This window comes from Mesitornis unicolor, unplaced genomic scaffold (genome assembly GCF_000695765.1).
Source record: "Mesitornis unicolor isolate BGI_N332 unplaced genomic scaffold, ASM69576v1 scaffold2528, whole genome shotgun sequence".
NCBI classification, from domain to species: domain Eukaryota; kingdom Metazoa; phylum Chordata; class Aves; order Mesitornithiformes; family Mesitornithidae; genus Mesitornis; species Mesitornis unicolor.
This window is the reverse complement of record NW_010203654.1, coordinates 62,421-88,470: the sequence shown is the minus strand read 5'-3', so window position 1 is coordinate 88,470 and position 26,050 is coordinate 62,421. Positions and strand designations below refer to the sequence as shown.

At 39.4% G+C, this 26,050-nt stretch overlaps 1 protein-coding gene across 1 annotated transcript in view; it reads left to right on the top strand.

The window, feature by feature from the left end:
* Positions 1–26,050, top strand: part of BICD1 (bicaudal D homolog 1 (Drosophila)) — a gene marked incomplete at its 5' end in the record, with an annotated part of 81,415 nt that overhangs the window by 9,302 nt on the left and 46,063 nt on the right. Inside the window, one exon of the mRNA XM_010190771.1 lies at positions 24,327–24,479. Coding sequence (XP_010189073.1) covers positions 24,327–24,479 — 153 coding nt within the window. The remainder of the gene's footprint in view (positions 1–24,326; positions 24,480–26,050) is intronic.

The window sequence follows — 26,050 nt, the reverse complement described above, 5'->3', positions numbered from 1 at the left end:
CAGTACTAATTTGCTGGTTAAGAATAACTTGGGCTTTTGTCTATTCAAGTGGTGTGGAGTAAGATGATTTTTGGCAGTGCTGGGATTAGCTGCGTTGCCAGTTTTTGAAGAATCCTTGCAATGTGATCTGGACTCTCAGAAGCAAAAGCCCAGGAGCTGTGTTGGCTTGTACCTTGTGACTTCATTCATTTGCCTGGGATTAAACGGGAAGGAAGAATACCCTGGGTGCCAGACTTTCTGAAGCTCGCATCCAAAAGCTTAAGCACTCTTCTAGATAAAGTAAAGAAATAATGAGAAATTTTTGCTGGAAGTCCTCACTGCCTGAGTGCATAAGCAAATAGAGCATAAGTTTCACTGACATATGCCACTGATAAAGAATATTAAACAAAGAATGAAATAATTTTTTTGTCCCTGTTCCAATTAATTACCTCTGATTTTTGAAAATATCCTGAGCAGTTTCCAATATAAAAAAGAGGGGGGAAAAAGAAGCCAACTTAAAGCTTCTCTGAGAGACTGATGCTGTTCTTCCCAGTCATTCAGTGTTAGAATGTACCTGGCAATTGTTGGATGCTTTTATGCCTTCAGGACTCCTTGGGGTTACAGAGCAGTAGTGCTGATGTGTTCCCAGTTGTCAATACAGAAGCAGTGCAGTTGTGGTTCTGGGAGTCCCCATGTGTATGGTAGTTCTGCCTGACTTTACCTTCTGTTGTTGACTTTCTCCTTTGCATATGGCTGCATCACTGCTGGTTTTCCTAACCTGCTTCCTCCTAAACTTTTGTCATTGCTTATTATTAAGCAGTGCACAATTCATGGCACTGAAGAGTCATTGATTCAGAGAAGAGGTCCACCAAACAAAACTGAAAAACCTAACCTCTTCTGGTGCTGTGATTAGTATTTGGACCTTGAGAAAAACTCATGCATGCTGATCATACAGGGATAACAATTACCAGCCAAGGTACTTGAGCTTCCACATCTTCTCCTATTTGTTAAAAAACCCCTATTTATTTTCAGTGTATTTTTTTCCTTGTCCTTTAATCAATACTGACTTATTTGTAAGGGTTTCTCCTGGGATTTACTAGGTAATTTTGGGAAATGAGATTTATCTTTTCCTAGGGACACATCTTCAATACCAGGCCACAGAGCATTGTTGGTGACCCGACCCCAGGAGTGGATGATTTGATAGGTGCAATCAGAGTAAGACCAAGCATGACACATCTAATGCATATCTTTGGATAGTTAGCAACTAGTAAGAATTTATTTGGCAAGAAAACCACCAAACAAAAAGAAAGAGGCCACATAGAAGCAAAGCTTATGAAACCCTGAAAAATATAAAAGCAAAGCAAGCATCTTTGAGGTTTATATTTTTGTGCTCTATATGATGTCACCCTCTCACCAGGCTTCATTCAACCTACACCTTACAAACTGAGTTCTGCTCTGTGTGGCACTGTGACGCCATCCTTAAGTATGGTCTTCTGTGGAGTAGGCTCTCCCGTTCAATTCTAGCTTCTGCCTCAAAACACTAAACTCATTACCAGTTTGGCACTGGTATGAAATTGTTATTAAGTTCTTGGCTCCCATCATGTGTGCCAATTGTGCTTTCTGCAACAAACTCTGTTCTCAAGGGGAAAAATGTGAGAGTAAGATGACAGGAGGGCGAACAGCAAGAAACTCAAATATGCCACCTCTTTTTCTCCTATTGCCCTTATTACAATATATGAGACAAGCTGGTTATTTTTAGTTTTTCTCAACAGTCAGTGCCAGTCAGCATCCAGGAGGAGTGCAATGAGTCAGGGAGAGGTCAGACAGTGTTATCGCCCTTTCATTGTGATGGTCAAATCCACTTCTAAGCTTCAGGATTGAGAGAAATGCACTTTTGCTGGCAAATGTTTTAGATGTGTACGTGCAGATGCTCATACATAATCAGAGCTTTTCTGCTTTTGTGACGTTATTGTTGCAAAAGACCCATCAAATCAGTAGAACTAGATATGAATGCAATTTTTGTCTTCACTGCTCATTCGTTCTGCCTTTGTAGTGTTTCCTTTCCTGCACCACACTACCTTGCCTCTTTCAGCCAAATGTGCCTCGAAGGCGTCACCACAGATATGTGATTTTCACTCCAGTGAAATGGCCAGGATGTCTGTTCTGATACTGGCTGTGAACTATACATGAAAAATCGCTGTAGCATTACAGTGTCAGCTTCAAAGTGAGGTGGGTTAAAAATGGGCCACGTCCCATCAGTCCTGTATGTCACCCAGTTCCCATCGGTCACCCAAATGAGACTCAAAGGCGATACAGGTTGCTAATGAAATACTAGGAGTTGTGGCTCATGATACAAGGGAGTTTACATTTGTTTTATTCGTATTCCCTCCTGTCTCATTTTCCCAAGGGAAGTGGCAACACAACAAAAGTGAGGAGATACCAGTTTCTGGTTCTGTGCTTCGTAGCTGTACATGATTAAAATGGCAAGAGCAAAATTCTGGCCAATGTGAAGAAAGGAAAGTGATTCTTCCCCAGCAGTTTCTCACAAATGATGTTTCACATGCAGTGACTACCTGCCCTTCTCAAATGAGGCATGCAGAGAGCTGAGGACAGAAAAGAAAAACAGAGAAGAAATAATAAAAAAATCTAACCAGATAGGTATAGGCAGGGGTTGGTTGTCAAGTAACTGGGAATATCAATACAGAAAATCAGTATATTGACCATCATCTACTCAGAAACAGGGCTCCGTAAGTCTGCTCTGCCTCAGTTTACTCCAAAAATCTGAGAGAAAAATGATGGCCTTGGTTAGTTGGCCAGGACTTCAAACATAATCAAGGAGAAGGAGTGAATCTGCAGACACCTTTGCTAGAGGTTAGAAAAGAAGTTCCAGTTCACAAAAACATTTAGGCATGTTTTGAATCAAGAGCATGAAAAATGTCTAAGGAAGCCTATGGATAGGCTTATCGATGAATCTTTCAGACATATTCATAGGCATCTTGTTGAACTGGTGCTCACCCTGTTTTGGCAGCGCTTCTCATAAGCATTTTACTTCTCAGTAAGTTGTTAAGCAGGTAAGCAATAGCTATAGATGTAGATTTGTGTGATTAGTGTCTTCTTGACATTTATTTTATTGCAGATCTTTGAGACATCATAAGAATATTTTTGTTTTGGAGGCTGGGAGGTGCAGCTGTACGACTTGGTTTGCCCATGCTCTATAAATGTCAGTGGTGATTTGAAGTCAGTCCCATGACAGCTTTAATGTATTAGATTTTTACATTGTTTTATGTTTTTATCCTTGCAAATGCTTTTAAAAAGCTAGTTATGATTTTTCCATTATCACTTTTCTTACCCTCTAAAAGATATAAATGGCTCTTCCTCCTAGCCTAACTTGGTAATTTCTTTTCACCCAAATTGTTACGAGATGGGTTTATAGACCAGTGCCATAACTCTGTTGTGTTTTTGGGTTTTTTAAAAATAATTTTATAGGCCATAAATGAAATTGAACTTCAAATTACTAATAGAGTTTTAAAATACTGATATATTGTTAGTCCACTTGAGGTTGTATTAACGTCTTCAAGGGAAATAATGACAGCACATATTTGGAAGTTTTACAAAGTGAAAAAGTGTCAGAGCATTTGAAAGGGAAAAAAACAACCTATGTGGATCTGGAAACATAAAATAAGAAATGCACAACCCTGCTGGCATTTCTGTTTAGGAAATCCTCCTCCTTTTAGCATGTTATCAATAGTAATAAACTTTTCTTGCATGATCAGCTCTAACGCAGGGCAGCTACACCACCTATCTCCTGCTGAGTTCAGGCTGTGAATTGCCTGGGTGAGCTAAGGACCAGCTTGCAGGTATTCAGTGGATACTATTACCAAGCTTCATGCTGCAGCAATCTGAAAGGCAAGGTGAACCAACTACCAGCTCAGCTTCAGCAACATCTATGTAGATTAATCATATTTTTATATACATTTCCTTTTGCAAACCGTACTTCCTTTTCAGACTCAATAAATGCATGCTGTAAACTGAAACTCTGAAGTTCCTCTGACAGTCTGCATTTTTGTTCTTAGCTGAGCTCAGAAATAATAGAGATATTAATTCTTTACATAGTCATAATAAGCAGTGCTGCAATCTCTGAAACTTTGAGTCTTGAGGCAGAAAAAGCCATTATAATCTATTTAAAGGCAGGTTAGTTAGGAAAAATTTTGTTCTTTGCCTAAAACTGAAAAGCTTCTTGCTTCCAAAGCTAGCAGATTTATTGGAGATTGTTTTCAGCCCTGTTATAATTTCATTAAAAACCACATTAATAACTTAGAGTGAATTGGAGAGAGAATCTTTCTTTCCATCAGGAACCAAATGCAAAAGCTGGATTATCATTGTGTTCATATCATATTGCGCTGACCTTTTCCCCGGAGGTTGTAAGCAAGCCCAGGACATGAAAAACAAAATAGGCTGGTTTCTTCTTTATTACATGATGTTACTTGAGGAAACTGAGCCATGACTATTTCTTTCCTGTCCACAGCTGTAGCAAAATTCTGATATGAGCTATACTGTGTTGCAATGTTTGAAATATCAAAGCTTGTCTTGTTACTGAAACCTAAAATCACAGTCAGTTTTTGTTACAAGAATTTAAGCATTTTTGTTTAACAGGCTTTTTTTTTTCTGCTGCACTTCATAAGGAAACTCCCCTTCTTAGTTGTGCCTTGAAGTGGAGGAGGTAGTTCTAAGAATCATTCCCATCTGAGGTCTGGAAGGTTGAACTTTTTTTAAAGCTAGTGCTGCAGTTGACAAACAGTTCAGGTCCTATAATGGTGTCATTCGATGGGGTGGTAAAAACAACAGTAAAGTAAAATAAACATATGTCACTTCCTCCACTGAAGCACATAACTCAGGGCCTGTTGGGGTGCAGAGCCATGTGCCTTCTCTGGCTTTCTGCTTTCCAGCTCCCATCTGTATTCCATTAAGAGCTTCCATTATTTCAGTGTGATCGTGGTTAACTTCTCAACGTAATTTATTGCTGCGTCCTCTCTGTACTATACAGACAGAATTTCTGTTTTCAGCTATGCTGTTCTCCAGTTAGAGTCACTTTTATTTTTTTGCTTGCTGTAATTTTCACTTTATAGTTTGAGGTTTTATTGCACAGCCTTGATAGCCTATTATTGTTCAACCAAGGGTAGGGAAAAAGAATTTGGTCTGAGAGAGATTGTGTATGAAGTAGAAATTTTGCTTTTAGTTGTTTCAGGAACAACTGTTCTTCAGACCATAGATAATTTTTCCTTTTTGTTTGTTTGGTTTTTGTTTGTTTGGTTTTTTAAATTTCGTATTTTCCTAGTATTTCTCTACTTTTCTTTTAGAAAATACTAACAAGCACTGAAGCAGTAATTTGGCCCTTCAGCAAAGTGCTCCTGTAATATGAATGCCCTCTTTCTCATCTTTCCCCCCTGTACTGCAGCTTCCGCTCCTGCATGTGATGGTACCCTGTCCTCCCAGCTGAACAGCAAGTCCATGCAGCACTGGTACTTCGCATTTTCACATACCTCAGAGTGAAAGGCTTCACTGAAAAATGAAAATGTCATTTATTTAAAGAACTTCTGTTATGTTATGCAGAATAGATAAAGAATAGACAAATTCTTTTAATAGCAGAGAGAGTTTACCCAAGGTAAACATTTTTTCTATATTTATATACTTTTTTTTTTCCAAAGGGGCCTCAGACTTTCTTTAAAAAATATATTTATCCTGTATTATTGTTGCACAGTCCTACATCCTACCCCTTCTCTTAAATCCAGCCAGATTTAAGATGTAGTTGTACTGGGAGGTTTAAAAGTGATGATGGAGATGGGTCTGGGTAGGCGATGAGCTCCCTTGTGCGTGACCGGGCTTTCTGAGGGCACTGACTGCAATAACCATGGTCCTAGCAGAGGTTTCCTGTGCTGCTGGATAGCTGGATGGCAGCTAGCAATAGCACTGAGGGCTTATTCGAAGAGGATTTTTCTCCCAGAGGAGACGGATGGATTTCCTGTGGCTCCAGCATGGCTTTTCTGGGAGCAGATAAGCAGGACGGCAGTCGAGTTATGAGAGAACATGGATATGAAAGAACAACCAAAACACTAAGGCATCTTCCCCAAGTAAAATAATGATCATTACAGGGGCAGTTGGCTCTGAGCTGATGAGTTGATAGGCTTTTGTTTGCCGAGATCACTGCTGTATAAGGTATGTAGGATTGGTGTTTGTCTTCTAAGAAGAGCTAATAAAGAAAACACGCCCCCCCCCAGCTGATACCACCAGGTTTTTTTCTGTTTGTTGTTTTTTGTGGTTGTTTTTGTGGTTTTGTTTTTGTGTTTTTGTTGTTGTTGTTTTTGGTTGTTGTTGTTGTTTATTTGGTTGGTTTTTTTCAGCCAGGAAATGGCTCTTGCAGATCTCACTGACTGTCATTTCTGAGTAAAGGAAGAACTGCAGATATGCCTTGTCTGGTGTACATGAACATAATTTCTGTGTGTCACTTCCCAGGAGGACTGTATTCCTTTCTAAACCTGTGCATTATCAACTTTCAGTATACTTTGTAGCCTTATATGTTTAATAATTTTGTGCCTTACTCAGGTCAGACACATGGATTTCAACTATTCTCAGTGTAGAAATAGCCTGAAGGCAAACTCAGGCATGTATTGCATCTTTTACGTTACAAAATCCCTTTTAAGATTCAGGGAACGCAGTGGTTTTACCCGCCAGCACAGTCCCATCATAGAAAAGTCACCATCCCTCAGCTCTGTGCACTTGCCATGATTCAAGGACATTAGACCTCATAGTTACTGTGAAAGAAACAAATGCAAGATTTGCATTGGAATTAAGTTCTGCAACACAGAACATTTCCGACCTTCCTACGCTGCAAGAGTTACCCTGGGAGGCTTTTTTTCCTGTGAAGTACAGACAGCTGGCTACAGGAAGCATTTTACTTGGTGCCAGATCAGACTTTAGAAGCTCTGTTCCTGTCTGTGGCCTAATTTGACTTGCTCTTTTCAATTGCTTATGGGAGGAAGAAGTTTCTGAGACCTTAAGTGCTTTTGTGCCTTCTTTTTCCTCCGGAACTGGCCTCATCTATATATCAAGAGACATCAAAGACCTGTTTGTCTGCATAGTAAGTCTTGGTCAAAGTTGATCCCTAATGCATCACCATTTACCTCAGCTGAACTACATCTAGTATGTATTTGCCTGAAATCGAAAAATTGCTATTTAACCATTTGTGAACTCTAGCTGTTAATGAAAACAGTGATAAAACCAAATCTTTTTCTGAAAAGGCTCTGCTCTGTAGGCAAGGAAGTACTCCAGTAACTCCTGTAGTTAAGACCTTCCTCCTTTGCTTTGGAACATATGGCAGGATGGGATAAATAAGCAGAAAGAAGGAAGCTTTGTTTCTCGCTATGACCAAGGTACTATTTTCCCCCATGTGTTTCGCATGACTGTATAAATTCAGAAGTGCCCAGAACCAACCATGGTTTGTCTTCTGCTGGTAAGGGATTGACTCCATGTAAATGCTGTCCTGCATGTTTTGTCTGGGCACACTAACTGTGCTCTAAGCCAGTCTTCTTTATGGGCAAGACAAAGGTGGATGTGCAGTTCAAGATAATCTTATCCAAAAAAGCTCTACCTACAAAGAAACAAAATGACCTGAGGGTAGTTCACATACATTCTAAATAAATATTCTCTATCAAATAAGCAGTCTTTAAAAAAGAAAACCCACAAATTAGCAGAAATTTGGTATCTTTGAATGTCAGTTCCTTTTAGAACTATTGACAGTATAACACTGATGTCTAGGCAGTCCATAATCTTCAATTGCTGGGGGGAGGGGTGGGGGGGGGGAGGAAAGAAATTTTCTGCCTCGTCCTCAGAACATTGTATTTCATAAATGAGTCACTTTCTAATGTTATGGAAATGATAAAGATAATCTGGATAAGCAAGGACTAGATATCCCTGTTGCTACCTCAGTGGTGCTGCCATCTGTTCAGCTCCCTGTATACTTGGTGAGATAATTTAACCAGTCTGTTCTTATAGTGCACGTTAATCTTATTCATGAGAGAGATAAAATACTATGGAAATAAATTCTGTTTGCAATAAGACTTAAAAAAAAGACATTTTACAAATTTCCTACCTCTTTATGTATTATTTTACCTGATAATCAATTCTTTTTCACTGTTTTTTATCTGTGCTCTAAGTTCTTAAGGTGTATAATTTGTACAAATTTACTATAATGAACTTATTTTTTTTTCCCTAATGGGGAAGTTGAGGCACAGAGGCTGAGATGTCAGTTATTAATAACTGGCTGTGCTCTTGCATTAGTTGGTTCCTTTGACACTTTATGAACTGTGTGAGATGATGGAGTAAGTTTGTTGCATCCCAAATCTCAGAAATTCCTGGGATTCTTATGCTAACTGAAACATACTGACTTCCTTACCCTTCCTTTCAAATACTGTAATCCTTTTTTCAGTACTGTTGAATAGCTTTTAACGGTGCTAGTATGAATCTATTGGGGGTTCTTTATATCCTGCAAAAGAAGACTCAGACTCTCTCATGTAGCAGCTTGCTTTTGCATCTACTTAGTGTGCTCTAACACAGAAAATACTTATGCATTTTCCTTGATGGGGTATTTAAAGAACTTACCATCCTTTTTTGTTCGTCATTAAATTGTAGGGTATTAGAATGGGCATTCTCTTTAAAAGAAAGGGTTTTTTTCATTTTCAGAAATTCGTTCTTCTCTGTCAATGCTTTTCTCCCACTTCCCAGTTATTCTCGAAGCTGTGTACTGGTGCTAAATCCAAGTTTCTAATTGAGATTCTGAGCAGGAAAAATTACATCATTGCCTTTTGTTCTCCTGTGAAAGCCCATATTAATGAAGACTGCCTTATGTAAAGCAGTCCCCTTTCACCTTTGAAAACAAAGAAGAGTTCCTGTCTGAAACAAGTATTGGGGCATTTCAGCGTTTTCAAAGAGCATATCCTGAGCCAGAAGATGCTTTATCCAGAGCCTTGACTGTCCTCCTTATCAGCGCAATGCACAATCAGTTTTGGTGTGATGAAATACACAGTACAATCAGAAGGAGCTCCATCTCCAAGCCATTTCCCGGAGCTGGGAGAAGGGGAACCTTTGGTCTTTGCTCAGAGATTGGCAGAGAGATGGTGCTTGACCTCAAGGCCACTGCAAGAAATTAGCTGTGCCACGGGCTGGTGCATACTTTGAGATCTGCTGCTGTCTTACCTACCTCCTCCAGTCCCACACTCATCAGAAAAGTGGGGTCCTACTGAAAGCTCACCAAACTGACAGTGTTTTAGAGCTTCCTATCCAGATTCTTCTGATTTGGATCAGACTGAGGATTTCTGTAGAAGAGAAAGGGGGCTGATGCTTGGGCTTGTGGTGTGGGGTGTGTCTTACCACAGCCCATTATACCAAAGTAAAATGTCCGAAGGTAACCTTGACTTACTGCCCTTCATTTCAAGCAAACATGCAGGGTCTTGGCAAACATAAAAGAAAGAAATATATGTTTTTTTCCAGGTATTAGCTGCTAAGTGTTAAAATTCTTATGCTAGCATGTTACATTGCTAACACCTGATGAAACGGAACTCGGCCATGTAGCAAGCAAGGATATTATGACTTCCTCTGTATGCTTTTCTTATGGGCTAATTAACACGCACTAAGTAACATATATTAAAATAAGCATTTTCGTCTAGCAGGGTCTGGACTGCACAGACAGAAATTGGTAACCACAGTGATTCTTCAGCTTCTCCTTCTTGCAAACTGACAGCTAAGAATATCACAACTATTTTATTGACAATTGGGCTTTCTTCTTTGAAGTGATGGCTTGGTTTGGTTTTGTTGGTTTGGTTTCGTTTGTCTTAACTAGGTTTTTCCCATGAATATGAGACTATGGTCTTAAAATGAAAGGGGAACTTGAGAGAAAATTTGGATTTTAAAAAAAAAATACTTTGATTGCTGCAAGTTATCCTCAAGTTCATAAGGGGAAAACAGTACTAGAGACCAGTCTGTCCCTCTGTCCGTGAGACAGAGAGCACAGTGGCATAGACGGCTGCTGTTGGTTTCTGTTTATAGTTTTTGTCATTGGGGTATGATAGTTTCTTAGTTTTTAATGAATAAGCAGCTTAAAACTTTTGTCATCTCTGCGTAGTAATCTACTTTTCTGATGAAGTTTGGCAAATGAGCAGCCTGCAAGGTTAGCTGTCTTTTGAAGATTTTCTTGCCACTTTGATTTTAGCTGTTATACATCACATTTGTATGTCTTTCATTAACCCCAGTTTAACTCAAATGACAGATATGTGAGAGAAATTAGTATTTGCTGCAAGTTCACCACACTCATGCCTCTTGCTGAAGAAAAGCAGAGGAAAAGGTAGGGATTGCATGGGCAGAAAAAAGAAACATTTTGACAGTCTTCAGTGAGGAGAAGAAGGACCACACATGGTAGAAAAGAAAAAATGCAGCTGTAGTTGGTGTTGGGCAGGGTGGTATGTTTTTTTTGCTGAGTTTTGAACAAATCGGTGCAGTAGAAGCTTTCAGTACAGTGTTTACATTTGAGGAATATGGTTAGGGAAGATTTACTGGGCTTTCTTTGGGCCACCCAAACAATTTTCCAAGTGAATGAGAAGAAAGAAAATGAAAGTCTGTTTGGAACAGGAGTGTTTAATTCTGCTTGAAATCTGTCTCCTCTGTTAGGAAACTATCATGCCTCCTCTTAAATATGTAGTGTGCTGAGTAAAGCAGTTTCTAAATAACACGAGCATGGTCAGGGTCTAACAGCAGCCCGTAAGAACAGTGCTAAAGCAGCTCCAGTCCCTCAATGAGATTGACTGAGGAAAATCTTTAGGCTTTACACTATATTTATTTATAAGAGTAAGCAAAAAAGGGCCCTGTTAGACGAAGCAGTTGTCATACCATAATGGGCTAGGCTAAAACCAAAAGTCCATCTGAATTCTGTGTAGATCCTCCTGAAACTCAGGTAATGTGATCTCTGAGGGATTCAGGAGTGTGGGGGAAAACAATTTAGAATTCAGAGGCTGATGTCTTTTCATCCTTTTGATGCTATGTGAAAGCTGTCTCCAAAAGCTTCCCATTTAGTGATGATAACTGGAAGGGTCCACAGGGAAAGCAATGGTTCCTACTTTCTCTGGGCCAAGGCCAGAAATGGATTTTTAACTTTAACTTTAGGCTTTGAATTATACCTAGAAAGGAATCCATACTTTATGGAAACCCAGGGATTTTGACTTAGTACCTTGCATACAATTAATGTTTCAGATTTGTAATGGAGATGTTCTTTTCCTAAAGCAGCTCAGCTCTCTTCCCTGTACTTGCTGCAGCTATGCCACTCCTGCAGCAGGCAGCAAACTGCAGCAAAGTAATGCCTGCCATACTCTGGAACCCCAGGATGGGTAGCACTTTAATTTCATATACTGGCCTCACATACTGGGGCAGTTTGGCCACTCAATTATAAGGACCCTCCACAAGTGGAGGTAGGATGAGAGCAAAGAACAGACAGATGTGGCTGCAGGGTTATTTTTTCCTGCTCAAAGCTGCAGTTTATCTCAAGAGGTACTAGTACTCTGTACGAGCTGAAGAAAAATTATGTGTGTCACAGAAACCTGTGTGATCAAAGCTGAAAGGTAAAGGCTATTAAACAAGTGTGCAGTCTCTGTCAGGGATGTGCATTGCCGAAACTTGTGGTTATACCAGCAGTTCTGTTTGGAGGATAGTTCCCATCCTGCCATTGTATTTGGCAACATCCTGCATTACACTGCACAAAGAGTATGGTGCATATATGTAATGTGATGCACATGCCATATGTATATTTGTATGTAGGTATACAGGATCAGGAAGATGCAAAGTTGATTCTCTGGTTGAGATGCTGAGTGAACTAAACCTCAGTATAATAATTAAATAGCCCATGGAATTGTTAGCAGTCTGGGTCATCTTCCCTATAGAAACAGATAGCAATATTTCAAAGATGAAAATCTTGCAACTGGTCAACAACTGTGTACGTATATGACATGGAATATATTGATCAATTTACAAAGAGGAGTTCATAAATCTCAACTTATTCCTGTTGCTTGTCTGAATTCTGACCTAGTTCAAGTGTGAAGTTGCTTTTCCTCCCTAAGGACAGCTGTTGTTTCACTAGATTGATTATTCTGCTGCACATTTTTTTGCAGTGTATAGCTGAATTCAGTTGTGCTGTATCAAACCATTGGACATACAACAGAATAAGAACTGAAAAACTTTCATTTAAATAGTTATTTGCTGAAACTGTTACTGGATTTTGTTAGTAATGCTGTTACAACAAGGTCTTGCTTGAGTGCTTTAAAAACTCAGAGGAAATTTAAGAACACTGTAATAAGCTTGGAGCTATCCTTTAATGTTTTGTTATATTTTATATTAAAAATGAGCTAGAAAAAAACAAAAGGAGCATGAGCTATCAATCAGCAGTGGCTGGCTGGGATGTTAGTAAGCAGAGGGAGCAATTAAGACTTTGGACTGCAATCCTTCACTGCCATGGAAGTTTCTTATCAGCATCTGGAGATTTACAGTCCAGCACTTCAGCGTTACACGCAGGTGCCCTTGCACCTCAGGGGGATCACTGGCAAGGGCTGGATATGAAGGCTGTAACACTGCCAGCATCTCCCCAGGGTGTCTGAGCCTGCCAGGGCAGGACAGCATGGCCAGTCTGGCACCCTTGTTTCACCCAGCTGTCACCAGCAGGCTTGAAGGCTTGAGCAAAGGCTGAGCTCAGAATCTGGGGACAGTGAAGTTGAGATAGATAAGGCTTAAGTGAACATGTCATTGAAAAAATATTTTCCTCCTTTGCTTGTCCCATGGGCATGTTTTTCTGGATTTCCATAAATCTGGAATAAGTAATTCTTCATTTGTCAAGGTCCTTGAGGACAACTTCAGCAAAGGCAAGGAAACTGCTTCCCTCTCACGTTGAACTTGGGACTTTGCAGCCCAGCTCCAGGAGCTGCCGAGACCCTTTGCTCACGTGTGCTTCAACGATCACCAAGACTGTTCGGTATTTGCCATGAGGTACTGTCCTCCTCATGCCACAAGGTGTTTGTAGAAAATTGTCAGTGCTTTAGGGAATATTATCTTTAGGTAAATAAAGGGCTGTTTTAAGGTTGGGGTTTTTTTTTGTGGTGGCCCCATTTCTTTTAACTGTATCCTATTAATAATTCAATAATCCATTTCAGCAGAATGCTCCTATTATCAGACCAACACCTATCATGAGCTGCAAGGAAGTCCAGTGGAACCAAATGTTGAAAGGAGAACAGCAATGTTTTTAAATGGCAATACAAGAGAATAGACAAAAATAGATTTAAGCATAATTTTAATATCAAGAGTCAAACAATCCCGTAAATTGACTGATATTTTACCCCCTGAGTAAATATGTCATTTTTTCCTGTTTTTGATGCATTGCAGTCTGAATAATATTCAGTGTTTATTCAATTTCCAAAAGAATAATTTAGTTCTAAGGCTGTGCTGCCCTGAGCAAGATGCTTGAGTAACTCTCCCAGAGCTTATAGCATTAACAGTCAGCCCTTGCACTCTGTTCTTATGGCATGTATTACATTTGTATTTCTGTCCTGCATGCCAAGCAAAGAGAATCTTGTTTGCTCAGCCTTTTAAGGATAAAATAGAAAACTGTCAATGTAAAAATTACTACCATTGACTGTAATGTAGCTATAAAGTAAATCTGTGAAATATGCAGTCTCTATTAAAATAAACAAAGGAAAGGGCAGATTATAAAAGCCAAGATCAGATTTCAAACCAATTTATATTGAACAGTCAAGAGCACTACAGTGTTACAGAGTGCAGGTGTTTTCACTGTCCAGATCAATAAATTCAAATAACCTTTAGTGCAGTTTACTTTATCAAATTTACTTTATCAAATCTTCTACATAGGCATTTGTATTCATGAATCACTGTATGTACTGTAATGAATAAAAATTACATGTTAAATTCAGTCCTAAAGAATGTAGTTTACAGACAGATAAGGTACTTAGCTTTGGCTATATTTGCCACTTAAGTCACTCAGATATATTACCCAAAAATAAAAATGCTATTCTTTGAGAAAAAAAATCATTAGTCATCAAGCCATTTTAATATTTTTAATATTAAACAATTCCTGTTTCTAAATTGTTGTTTCTGCTCATGCCACAGAAGAATAAGTGGTGGTGGGTGGGTGTTCTACACACAAGGTCGGATAAGCTGCAGAATGCTGTGCTTCTTTTTGCAGCAGATGGGTAATGTTGCATGGATTTTAATTAATGAAATTACTCCTGACTTTGAGGAAATACTCTCTCTTAATAATGACAGAATTGGCTGCATGGTAACATTTGAATTTTGTGGGACAGATGTGTTTATTTAAAGATGCCATGTCTCTGTCCTTCTGGAGAAGGAGAATCACTGAAGTTTAACTTTCTTATTGCTCCTCCTTTCTTAGCAACCTTTGATACTCTATTGATATTTTTCAAGGGGAGCTTGAAAGAGTCTGTTGTCATTGGGTAGGCGGTGGGTGCGAATTCACAAAGAGCTTTTAAAACACCTCTGCAGCTGGCAATCAGCAAGAATAATTTTGACAGGGGAATCTCTGCTATGAGCATGGGCTCACAGAGCTGCTTTGATGCTGAGCTCTCGCAGCTCCTCTGCAACACAATAATGTCCCAGCAGATGACTACTTGAAACAGACTTGTACCTGTGAATAGTTTCTTTGTATCCCTTATCTATTAATTCACGCTACTTTCTAAAAAGTATTGACTATTTCTTCTTTGTTTCTTTCAATATCTTTCTTCTCTCTCAATCCACTGTGAGGAAGCAAGTACTAGAAGGGATGTGGAGTGTTAATTGGGGTCTCCTTTTCCCCCCAACGTCTATTTACCGTTGTCATCATCACCCATCTCCCTACATTTCTACTGTATTTCATTGAAGGACGTTTTATGAGTTTTCTCTGTGGCAACAGCTATCTGGGATCCTCACTTCTCAAGTGGTCTTCTCTTTATGGAAGAGAGAGAAGTAGCTGAAGATAGGTATGGTGGGTAAATGAGAGGTACAGATGCATTTATTTTCCAGCCTTTTGTGGGCAGGAGAAGAAATACTGTTTTCCTCTTGCATTGTGAAAGTCTAGGGTTCTGATTAGAAATTCCAAAGAGGTTTCTGACAAAGGCAAAAGTGAAGTCAGGAAGCAGGTTTCTGAAAAAGGTGATGGGATCTGTCACTGGAAGTGGTTAAGAAGGGATTAGACAGATTCCAGGAATGATATAGATGTAGTTGCTCCTATCCTGGGAAAGATAAATAGACTAGATGTTCCCCAGGGGCCCCTTTGATACCCATTTTTCTATGATTTTGATGATCTTTTGTGAGCTGAGGATGAGGATTAATTGCATGTCTAATTAATTTGAACTCAGCCTCCTATTAATTTAGCTGCATTGTCCCTAGGACCAGATTTATTGGTGCTGCTGCCCAGCCCTGGGTCTGTGTTGACGTGCTCACAGCTTTTTCAGTTTTAACAGGAGAGGGCAGAGGCGCTTGCTCACAGACGTCGATATTGCAATGTCTATCTGGTATTTACAAGACTGAAGGTTGGCTCAGCATGCAAATTGAAAAACCAGAGCTTGGGTAGTATTGTAATGCAGTGCAAGTTGGTGAAGTTGAGCTGAGAGCCCTGGCCTGGCACATGCATCCCTTGGCGGCATGGCTTGATTACTAGCATAAGGAGTACAAGGAAGGTAGGATTGAGCTAGCAGCAAGCTATAATTAAAATAGCTCTGAGTCCTAAGAAGGGGAGGCAGTTGCCATGGGAAATGGAAAGCTTGCAAGGAGCATAGCTCTGTGCCTGGAATATGGGAAAATGGAGTTGCTGTCCAACGCGCTTGGAGGTGGGTTACCACAGGGAGCTCTGAAACCATCCTGACATCAAAAGTGTGAGCAAGACAGCAGAAAGCAATGCAAAAGCAAGCAGTCAATGAACAGATGTTTTTCCATTCCAACCAAGCATAATTGGTGCTAAAATATTCAAGCTCCCTCCTCTTATTCAGGTGTTTTGGTATCTTTTCTTTTTCTTCCTTTTCACCCTCAGGAATTCACTTCACTGGTCCCTGCTCCTCAACATTTGTGTGCATACACTGAACTTATTCCTTCTGAAGGCTATAAAAAATTTAAATAGAGAGGGCTGGGTTTCCACCTTTGGAACTTGGAATAGTTCATATAGTTGTTGCTGAGCTTATCCAAAATAGAAATGGCATGTTTTCCTACCCCCTACCTCCTGCTAGCACCAGTGTCTGTGTGTCCATGCTGTCAGCAGCATCAGGGCATATAAATACCATTAAAACTAACTTTTTGTTTTTTTCCTGAGGTGGCTAGCTGCTCTTCATCTGACTGATGATGTGAAAGTTAGCACTGGCCCAAGGGAGGGTCAGGACCTGGGAGCAGCAGCTGTGGGACTGCTGAGCTTAAACGGATCACAGACCCACACCCTGTTAGCACAACTGCTTTTGTGTTGGTTAGCCCATGCCCCTTTGGGTCTAGAAGGAAATTTGGCACTTTGCACCTGACAGATGGCCTCTCAAAGAGACATGTATAACTGGCAGATGCCTCTCCCAAGTGATCAGTTGGGCTTTAAAACCAGCTTTTGGTTTCTTGATGATGAGCTTGAAAAGGCCTGTGTGGATTCTCCATCAAAAAGCCTGCCTTCAGGCATTGTCATGTAGAATCACTGCTGTTGGCTTCTTAAATTATGGATAGGAAGCAATAACCTTCATAGGAAAGGTTATAATTGGGGGTCGGGGGGGGGAGACCCTCTCCTTTTTATTTTTTTTTCTGACCTTATCTGGCAAAAGCAATTTGGGTTTGGTATCTTTATAATAGTACCCAATCAGCCATGGGATAATCTGTGATGTAGACTGGGCAACAGCCCTGCTTCAGAAAGTGCAGTCTCGAGTGCTTGTTGCTAAGACACTATTCAGTGCAGTGAGAATAATGAGGATATGGCAAAATAATTTAGCTAAAGTGTGACATTAAGAGGCAGTGCCCTGTCCACCCCAGCTGCACGCTCCTGCGCCCTGCTCTTCACCCTGGCCAGAATGCAGGAATCCTGAGGCAATGGGGTTGGGTGGATGGCAGCAATGACAAGGCATGGAGGAAGCTGGTGAAGGGTCTAAAGACTGAGTCCTATGAAGAGCGGCTGAGGGAATTGGCTGTGGCTGGCCCCTAGATGGATGTGGTTTTGTCCATCAGCACCTGGAGGAATCTGAAGACCAGTGCAGGCCTAAATGGACTGTGGGAAGACTGTGGAGAGCACTGCATTTGCAAGACATTATCAGCCTGCTCTGAGGCACGGATGCGTCATCATCTTTCTTTTACTCAGTCAATGTGGTATTTAGAAATAAATCCTCCCACTTCTTAAAAATGTTTAATGCCACTAGAGCTGCAGGAGACAGATGAGTAGCAGAGTTTTAAGTTAAAATAAAATTACCTCCACAATGTTCTTCTCATGGCAAAACGTCTTCCAGCCAATTGACATTTTGCTGTTTGCAATGATCATATGTTAATGCATGACTTCATTTCACAGATATGCAGAAGCATCACACTAATTGACCTATGTTATAACCCTGGAGTCTGAATTTCCTCTCATACTGTTTAAATACAGTTTAGTTCAATGCAGTTTCTCTCTCTTTGAAGTAATTAGTTAGGAATATTACAGCTTTATTTGTTACAAGGGGCTAATATTAATTCCAATTAATTATAATGATTAATACATAATTATTATATCATTAATTTATTAGTATTAACGCATTGCTATTAATGCAACCAAATGAGACCACTATTTCTCATCTATTCACCAGATAAATATATATGATTAGAGATTTGTAGTTTATATCAGTTCATAAAGAAGTACTTATAATATTACATGACTATGATACTTGGCAGGAAAATTAAATACCTAAATAACCAGAACATTTTTTAGTTCTATTTTTTTATGTATGCTTATATGTGAAAATCAATAAAATGGATATTTTGTAGTGAATTATATGTAGCAGGATTTACAACATAAAATATTATGTGTTTCAAACTCTGTGATAACTACATAAATGGGTCATTCAATTACCCTTGATAGAAATTCACCTTGCATCTTTAGATTTAGCTATGCAATTAAACGCATTGAGAATTTAAGATGATGAAATTATTCGGTGTGTTATAAATGCCTTATTTAAGAGCTGTTACTGGTGAAGGAACTTGAAATATATGTTATCTTTTTCTGGCTTCTATTCAATATGCTATAGCTAACAAATAGATGGCTTTTTTCAACCTTGTCTTTGATAGCACTGTCATTTTGTAAGTAAATCAATGGAAGGGAAAGACTATAGGTACTTATGCACAATAGCATGGGATTTTTTTCTGGTTTTGAGAAAATGAATGATATATGATAAGCTAAAGAGATTGCTTTCATGTCAGAACTGTACATAATTTCAAGATTTAGTGGTTTGGACAATAGGAACAATTTTCATGGTCTTAAAGTAGTATGCCAATAGAGCTGGTTAGAGCAGACATAATATCCTGAACTCTAATAATGCCACCTGAATGAAATTTTTGAAGGACGAGATCAGATACATTCAATTTAAAAAGGAGGGAGCAGACTTCTAACAATGAAGAAAATGAATCTCTAAAATAATTTATTTTGGGATATAGAGAAAGCGAAGCAAAAATGGTTCTGCAAGAAATGATCTTTCCTGGCTTAACATCTCTGAATCATCAGGAGGATTGGGCTGCAAATTCTGCAAAAGGGTCAGACCAGGCCACACTAGGTTATCTGCAAAATCCCATTATGCTTTTAAATATATCTGGAAACATGGAAAATGCCATTCTTTCAGTTCAAGGTGAGTATTCCTGTATATGAGAGAGTGAAATTTTAAGGCTAGTCTAGAGGACCTTTGGGGGCTTAAAACAGTTAATGGAAAATAAAAGAAAATGGTCCTTGGTCTTCTATTCCCCCTTTCGTCCTCTCTTCTCTCAACTTCTCTTTTCCCTTCAAAATGAAAAATCAGGACCTGCCATGGCAAGCTGAGTGTCTCTGCAGACCCGCCAATGCTTCTTGTCCACCTCCTCCCTGCTGTGGCAAGTCTCTTTCTGGGTCTTTACCTTGTACTGTTTTCCTCTCTGGATTCTGGTGGTGTCCTGTTGTCCTGCTGGATTGTGCTCTTGAGAAGAATTCACCGCATTGTGCAGAGTTAAATTTTCCATTGTTTACAGAAGACAAAAAATGTACCCATTATTCATATCAGAGGCTTCTAAAGAGGAGATGTAATTGGGCTTTGAAGTTTCTAAGGATATATCTATATATTCTAAAAGTAATGAATCAAAGATACTTTAGGGTTTGGTTATTTATTCTCATTAATTTCTCATTAATTTATTTGTACTTTCATGTTGCCAAGTAGGTACAAACAATATATTTTTAAAAAAGCCAAAATAATTTACAAGTTGGATAAATTTTGTGATGGAACAATCCTGAAGGAAGTTGCAAACCTGTTTTTGGCCAAAGTTGTCCTGGTCGTGCTTCTCTATGCAAAGTTACTGTGTTTGTAATTAAATTTGAACTTGAGTTAAATTGTATTTTTTATGATATGCCTATTATTATTCTTCATAAAAAAATACACCTTTAACTTTCCTCTGCAGAGTAAACATGGCATACAAATTTACAGTGAGACTTGTCAAGAAACACATGAGATCATGCATATTAGTCTGAGCATAAACTTTCTATTACATTCAATTTACTACTAGTGCAATAAAACTGTCATCAGATTGAATGGGATTTCATACTGCGTCAGCTATAATACAAAGCTATTAAACTGGAAGTATATAAATTTTCCATTGTTCTTTTACTCATGAGTTATGAAAATTAGAAAGTTATGCACAACATCATGCTATGGCTTGCATTTTCCCACAGATATGTAGTGATTTAGTCAGGGTACTTTGGGGCATATAATTAATTTCTTATTGTAAGGCTGTTCTGCAGTGTGAAAAATAGTATGTGTTACTGCAGTAAGGGCCTGAAATAAATAAGGACCTTTTCATAAAAATTTGTATTAAAAAAATATAGGGAAAAAGCCCAAACACTAGTTCCCTAGTTCTCTCTGGGACAAAAACCAGTAGACAGAAGCAAGAAATAAAGTAAGTCCTTTATGTACTCTAAGACAGGGGAGAGCAAAAAACAGTTATTGGTACTACATTCACTTTAAAAAGAAGGCTTCAAAGTACCATCAGTTTTCAAGAACTTCAATCTATGGGTCCACGGTTGAGGAAATCAAGAGCCACCAGAGCTCACTTGGAGGTGAGAATACCCAGCTTCAGGTCACTGTACATTGCCCAGTTGGCTCTCATTAGGTATATTGCTAGGACACATGAGAGAAGCTTTCTTGGGCAACACTGGGGGTGTTCTGACAAAAAAATGACCCTGGGGAAATAGTTTTTTTGAAGTCCATTCTCATAATTTTCAAAATTAGACATTTCCATTCTTTCATTTTAAAGTACCTTCTCACTTCCAATTATTTGATATTACACAATGTATTACAATGTGTCTACACACACAATACAATGTGCTCTGTATGTAGCATATGGAACACAGCATTTTAAAAGTCTATGCTGGATCAAAAAATGGATAATCACAGTTTCATAGAATGGGTTAGGTTAGAAGGGAATTTAAAGGTCACCTAGTCCAACCCCTCTGCTATGGACAGGGACACCTCCCACTAGACCAAGTAGCTCAGAACCCCATTCAACCTGGCCTTGAACACATATTGCATTTAATTTTGGTAAGAAGTACCAAAATTTGTTATTTAATATTTATATTCCACTGATGCTCAGATACCTGTCAGGATTGAAGTGATGGTTTTACTATACGTAAATGGTCCTTGTCACTGTAAAACCTAGAGATGTATTTTGCATTTCGTATGAAATCTGAAAAGTTAGTTAAGTCCTAGTAGATAGATGACCTGAAGAGACATTATCTCAACTGAGCCTTCTGTTTTTCATTTCTCATGATCTGTTCTGGTACATGTAGGTTCATTAGACATGCATTGAGCTATGTGACTGACATCTTCCACAATTAGAGCTCACATATAATTAGATGCAAGGCTGACAAGGACTCCGTTGTTTTCTATAGTTTAACAGAAAGGCCTTTTCCTACTTTGGCACCGATCCATTAAAACCATTTCACCACGTTCAGCTGGTAACTGGGATTGAAAATAATTTACCACCATCAAAACATTGCTTGTGTATCATTAGCTCCACCTCTTGGATCAATGTGTTTTTTACAGATCCAGTAGTTCATAGGGGAATCCTTTCTGGAAATGTAAAAAGTCCTGAGGCAGTGCCCTAGGAAAGCATCTGGATCAATTGCTCTATTCTGTGAGTTTAATGTTCAGTGCTTGATTACCATTAAAGTTTAATTATGAATTATTTTACTAATAATTTGGGTTACATTGTCCTCTAGTGGCTCATAAAGATAGCTGCCCTGCTGGCAGACTCCTTTTGCCTTGTGTTTTAAATCTTCTCATACTGTTTTCATACAAGTCCAAGTCACCTCAGAAGAGGACTGGCCAAATAAAAAGCTTTCACCTTATGGCCACTGTATCCATACAGCAAGAACTATCCTCTATAACTGCATATTGTCTGCTTAAGAAATACATATTTAAAATAGTTCCAAATAACAATAGAGAGTTGTGAGAAGATACTGAATTTAATCAGAGCATTTGATGGAAACAAATATATTCTGTTTACTGACAGTAACAAAGAATAAACTCAGCATTAATTTTTTTTAGTATGTTGAAGACTAGTTCACTTCCACAAAATGCATAGAGATCTCATACACAGGAAATCAGAGCAGGCCTCCAGCATGTCCTATGGCTGCTCACTTGTAAACCTTAATAACGCCAGACTTTTGTCCTGTAATGTGGCAGCATCAGCTTTCATAGGAAGCTGTGACAGCTCTACAGCACTTTGCAGCAGGATGTTTGCCAGTAAAATGCAGATGTTCACGAACAGTAGGAGGGATCTGGGAGCATGGAGAAGAATTCCAGGGTGTTTGCAGTGACAAAACACACATTTTTTTGTTACTTTGAAAAGATGACACTTTTCAAAGGTGGGATGTTCTGACTGGTGACACTTCCCTTTTTGTTCTATTTCTTGCACTTCTTGTTTCATGGCATTTCTGACCGAATGCCATGCGTCATGAGCAGCAGAAGTTGTTCCACAGAGATAGGTTCTGCATGTGTAAGAAGATGAGGAGTGCGATAAATGGTTCTGTTTATGCCTCCAAGGTTGTGTAGGAGAAGCAGCAGTTACAGGTGGCAAAGGAACGTGGTTTCTCTCTTCTTAAAGAAATGGTAGTGTGCTCCAGGAACATTTTCTGTTGCTTTTTGCAATAATAGGAAAGGCAAAGGAGTTGTCAGAGTTAGTTTCAGAGTCTTTTTCAAAGTAGTGTGCCTTGTACTCTGTCAGGGAAATACTATTTTAGAACTCAGTAAAAATTCTTTGCTTAGGTCCTCCAACTCTGGCCACCTTTTTTCTTCTCCCCTTTTCAGAGATGCAGAACGGCTTAATTATACTTGACACAACAGAGTTGTGTTTGGTGTTGTCCAAGTGCTGCCTCAGACTTGCACATATATCCACACCTAGCAAGCATCAATAACTGCCACAGCTGAGAGCCTGCTGACAGAAATAGCACTTATAAAGGCAGCCAGTATAAAATGCCTTCACCTCATGAAATCATCTACGGTGCCATTCTTACAGTTTACTTGGAGGTTTATTAGGCAGTGATGAGTGCAGGATTATTTGCAGAGAGTTACTTTTATCTAGTGCTTTCTGACTCTTCTGCCACTGGGGATCTTTTCAGTTGCTTTCAGTTAAGAAATATGGTAGTTTCTTTATTTCTTGTTAGTTAGCTGCCAGAAGGAGGCTGGTGGCTTTTATTTTTCTTTAACAAAAAAGCTTTATTTTTTAAAAGTGCTTTTGTAACTTTTGCATCAACATATTCTTTTTCATGCTTTGCATTTACCAAGACTATATAATTTTTTATTTAACCGAGGTGCTAAGCAAAATTCTGTTTCTTCTCAGTTCAGAACGTGGAGTTTTATCCTTTACCTATCAGAGGGTGAGTTGTACAGATTGATCTATTTAGATCTTCCTAACTACAATTTCTGCTGTAATGATTTCTTAAACATTTTAATTTTTTCAGGTAAGTATCAGGCCAGTGATTGCCATGCCTCCACACTGGAATCTTTTACAGAAACCCATTACTGCTTCCCTGTGTGTTCTTTTTCTGACACCCCAGCAGTGAGGGGGCTCTGCCCCATCATTAAGGTCTCGTTAGTACTTCTCTCCACCAGCTACTGTGGCAATGCTCAAGTTCCACCTGCAGGCAAGGAGAAGATGCAACCAATTATGCCTATTCCTATTAATCTGCAAAATGCAGTCTTTTCTTCTAAGTGGAGGAGGAGGTTGCTGTTCTCTTCTAGCTGTGTGTTAACTCCTTCTTCGCATAGCGTGTTTCACATCAGGGTTATGTCAGCAGAGTCTTTCCAGAATAACCTGACTCTTGATATCAAACTCAGTTGGAGCTGGTATCTGATGGAAGCAATTTTTTTGTGAAAAAGATCCCTCGTGAGCTCTTTTAAAAGGCCATCTGGGAACTGCATATGTTAATGGCCAAAATAAAGCATTGCTCTTGAGTGTTCTCGGACTGCTGGGTGTAATCCTGCTCAGCACAGCAATGCATTTGTAAGGTTTATGATGAGCACTTTACAGCTGTCTGCCTGGCAGGTGCCCCCCTCCCCACACCTCCCTGTGTACCTCCCTTATGCCTGCAGATACAAACACTTGAGTGTACCTTGCTCGGTAACAAATGTCTTCACAGAACAGATGCTGTTACTCATTGCTTTTCTGCATGGATGTAGAAAGCATCCTTTGGTGGAAAACAGGTAGTAATTTTATTTAAATCCAACCCTATTGTAGAGCAGTACAACTAATGAGATGATAAAGCCTTGCTGGGGTTTTTTGTTTCAATAAGCATCTAATCTTGAGGCTGTTTTAATTAAGCTTCCCTATCAGATGTTCTCATTTCTGCATTGCCAGTACACACCTGAAATTATTACCGCTTGGCCTCAGATTAAAAGGTGAAGCTGTTTTGATTTGCACTGTTAAATCATTTCTATTTGATGGTTTGGAGTTTTTTGGCCTTTTCTAAAGGTGGTATTCATCATTAAGTGGCCATGCATGAATGGTAATGTACTTGCATTTTCTCTCGTCAGAATAACGAAATGGTGGAACTACAGAGGATACGAATGAAAGATGAAATTCGAGAGTACAAATTTCGAGAGGCGAGACTTCTACAGGACTACACTGAGCTTGAAGAAGAAAACATCACTTTACAGAAACTGGTGTCCACGCTGAAACAGAATCAAGTAAGCATTGAAAGATTCGAGGCACTATACTGAAAAATGACACAATTTTCTCAAATTTCTGTAATGTCATTCTGCTGGAGCACTTTGATAGAAGTTTCTTTGTATGTTTTTCTCAGTTGGGGTTTTGCTAAACACTTATTCTGAAACTCTGTTATTTGCCATTTTTGATGGCTGGGTAGGCCCTTAGCTCAGTTTTAGGAAAATCTTGGTGGAATATTTTGTTGCAGAACATTGTAATAGCAGAGGAAATATTGAAATAGGTAGAACCACGTCTTTTTGCTTCCAGCTTTTCCTCTCCTCCCTCCCTGCATGCTGAACTCAGTGCCCAGTGGCAGAGTTCAGCCCTCCATTTCCACTTGGTTGGTTTCCTGCACATCCTTTCCTCTTCTGAAGTGGAGAAAGGGGTAAATAATCTCCTCATTCTCTCTCTTTTTTTTTTTTTTTAATGCTCCTCGGGTTTTCCTGTACTGGTGTTGCTCTCTTCTCAGCCAGGCTAACCTGCAAGTTTAGCAAGCTTCAAAAACAGGCAAAGGGAAGCCAGATGGTCCTAGTTTCTCTTTTATGTTTTCCCCATTACAGCAATTTGCAGCTGATGGCAAACCAATGCAGTGTAATTCTCACAGCAGTGCAGAATGCACCCTGAGGAACCACCATAAACAACAGCCCCATTTCAGTCAAATGTGAGCAGCCATGGGCTCTGTTCTCTCCCCTTTACAATAGCACAGCTTCCTTTGCTGCTGGATATATACACCATGCTGAGGAAGCAATCAAGAACACAGTTATCCTTTAAATTGAACAAAAGAGATTTGTTCTCATGTTATAGAATCACAGAATTGTTAAGGTTGGAAAAGACCTCTAAGATCAGCAAGTCCGACCATCAACCCAACACTACCAGGCCCACTAAACCATATCCTGAAGTGCCAAATCCACAAGCTTCTTGAACACCTCCAGGGATGGTGACACCACCACCTTCCTGGGCAGCCTGTTCCAGTGCTTGACTCAAGCACTCTTCTTCTCAGAAGAGTTAACTTGCTATGATCAATATTCAAGTATCCAAGTTGGATGATGTAATGCTTTTTGCCTTTTAGACCCTGTCCAGACCAACATAACATGGCACTCCATAACACCATGTCCTCCACTGCTAGCAGATGGTCACGGCACCACATTGCAGCCCCTGGTTTATGTCCTAACCTACTGCCTGGTTCAGTGAGGGCTTTTGTCAAATAGCCATGTCACAGTCTCTAATGGCAGCCTGGTAAAAAAGCTGCTTTATTCCTGCAGGAATACACAGTACTATTTCAGCTTTTACTGCTATTTTATTGCTCTAGCACAAATGCAATTGAAACATTTTAAAAAATGGAGCCATGCTGCAGGGAATATGCAGGTAATAGAAAAGGGTACATAGTTTCCTTATTTACAAAGATACCTAGACTTTCATACTCCTGGAACTGAATTTATAGCGGATCATCTTTTGTCAGAGTTATTTACCAAGCCAGCAAATTCCCCCTTTGAGGCACAGATTTTTTTCTCAACAACCTCATAGGATGCATTTTCACACTAGTGGGAAATTA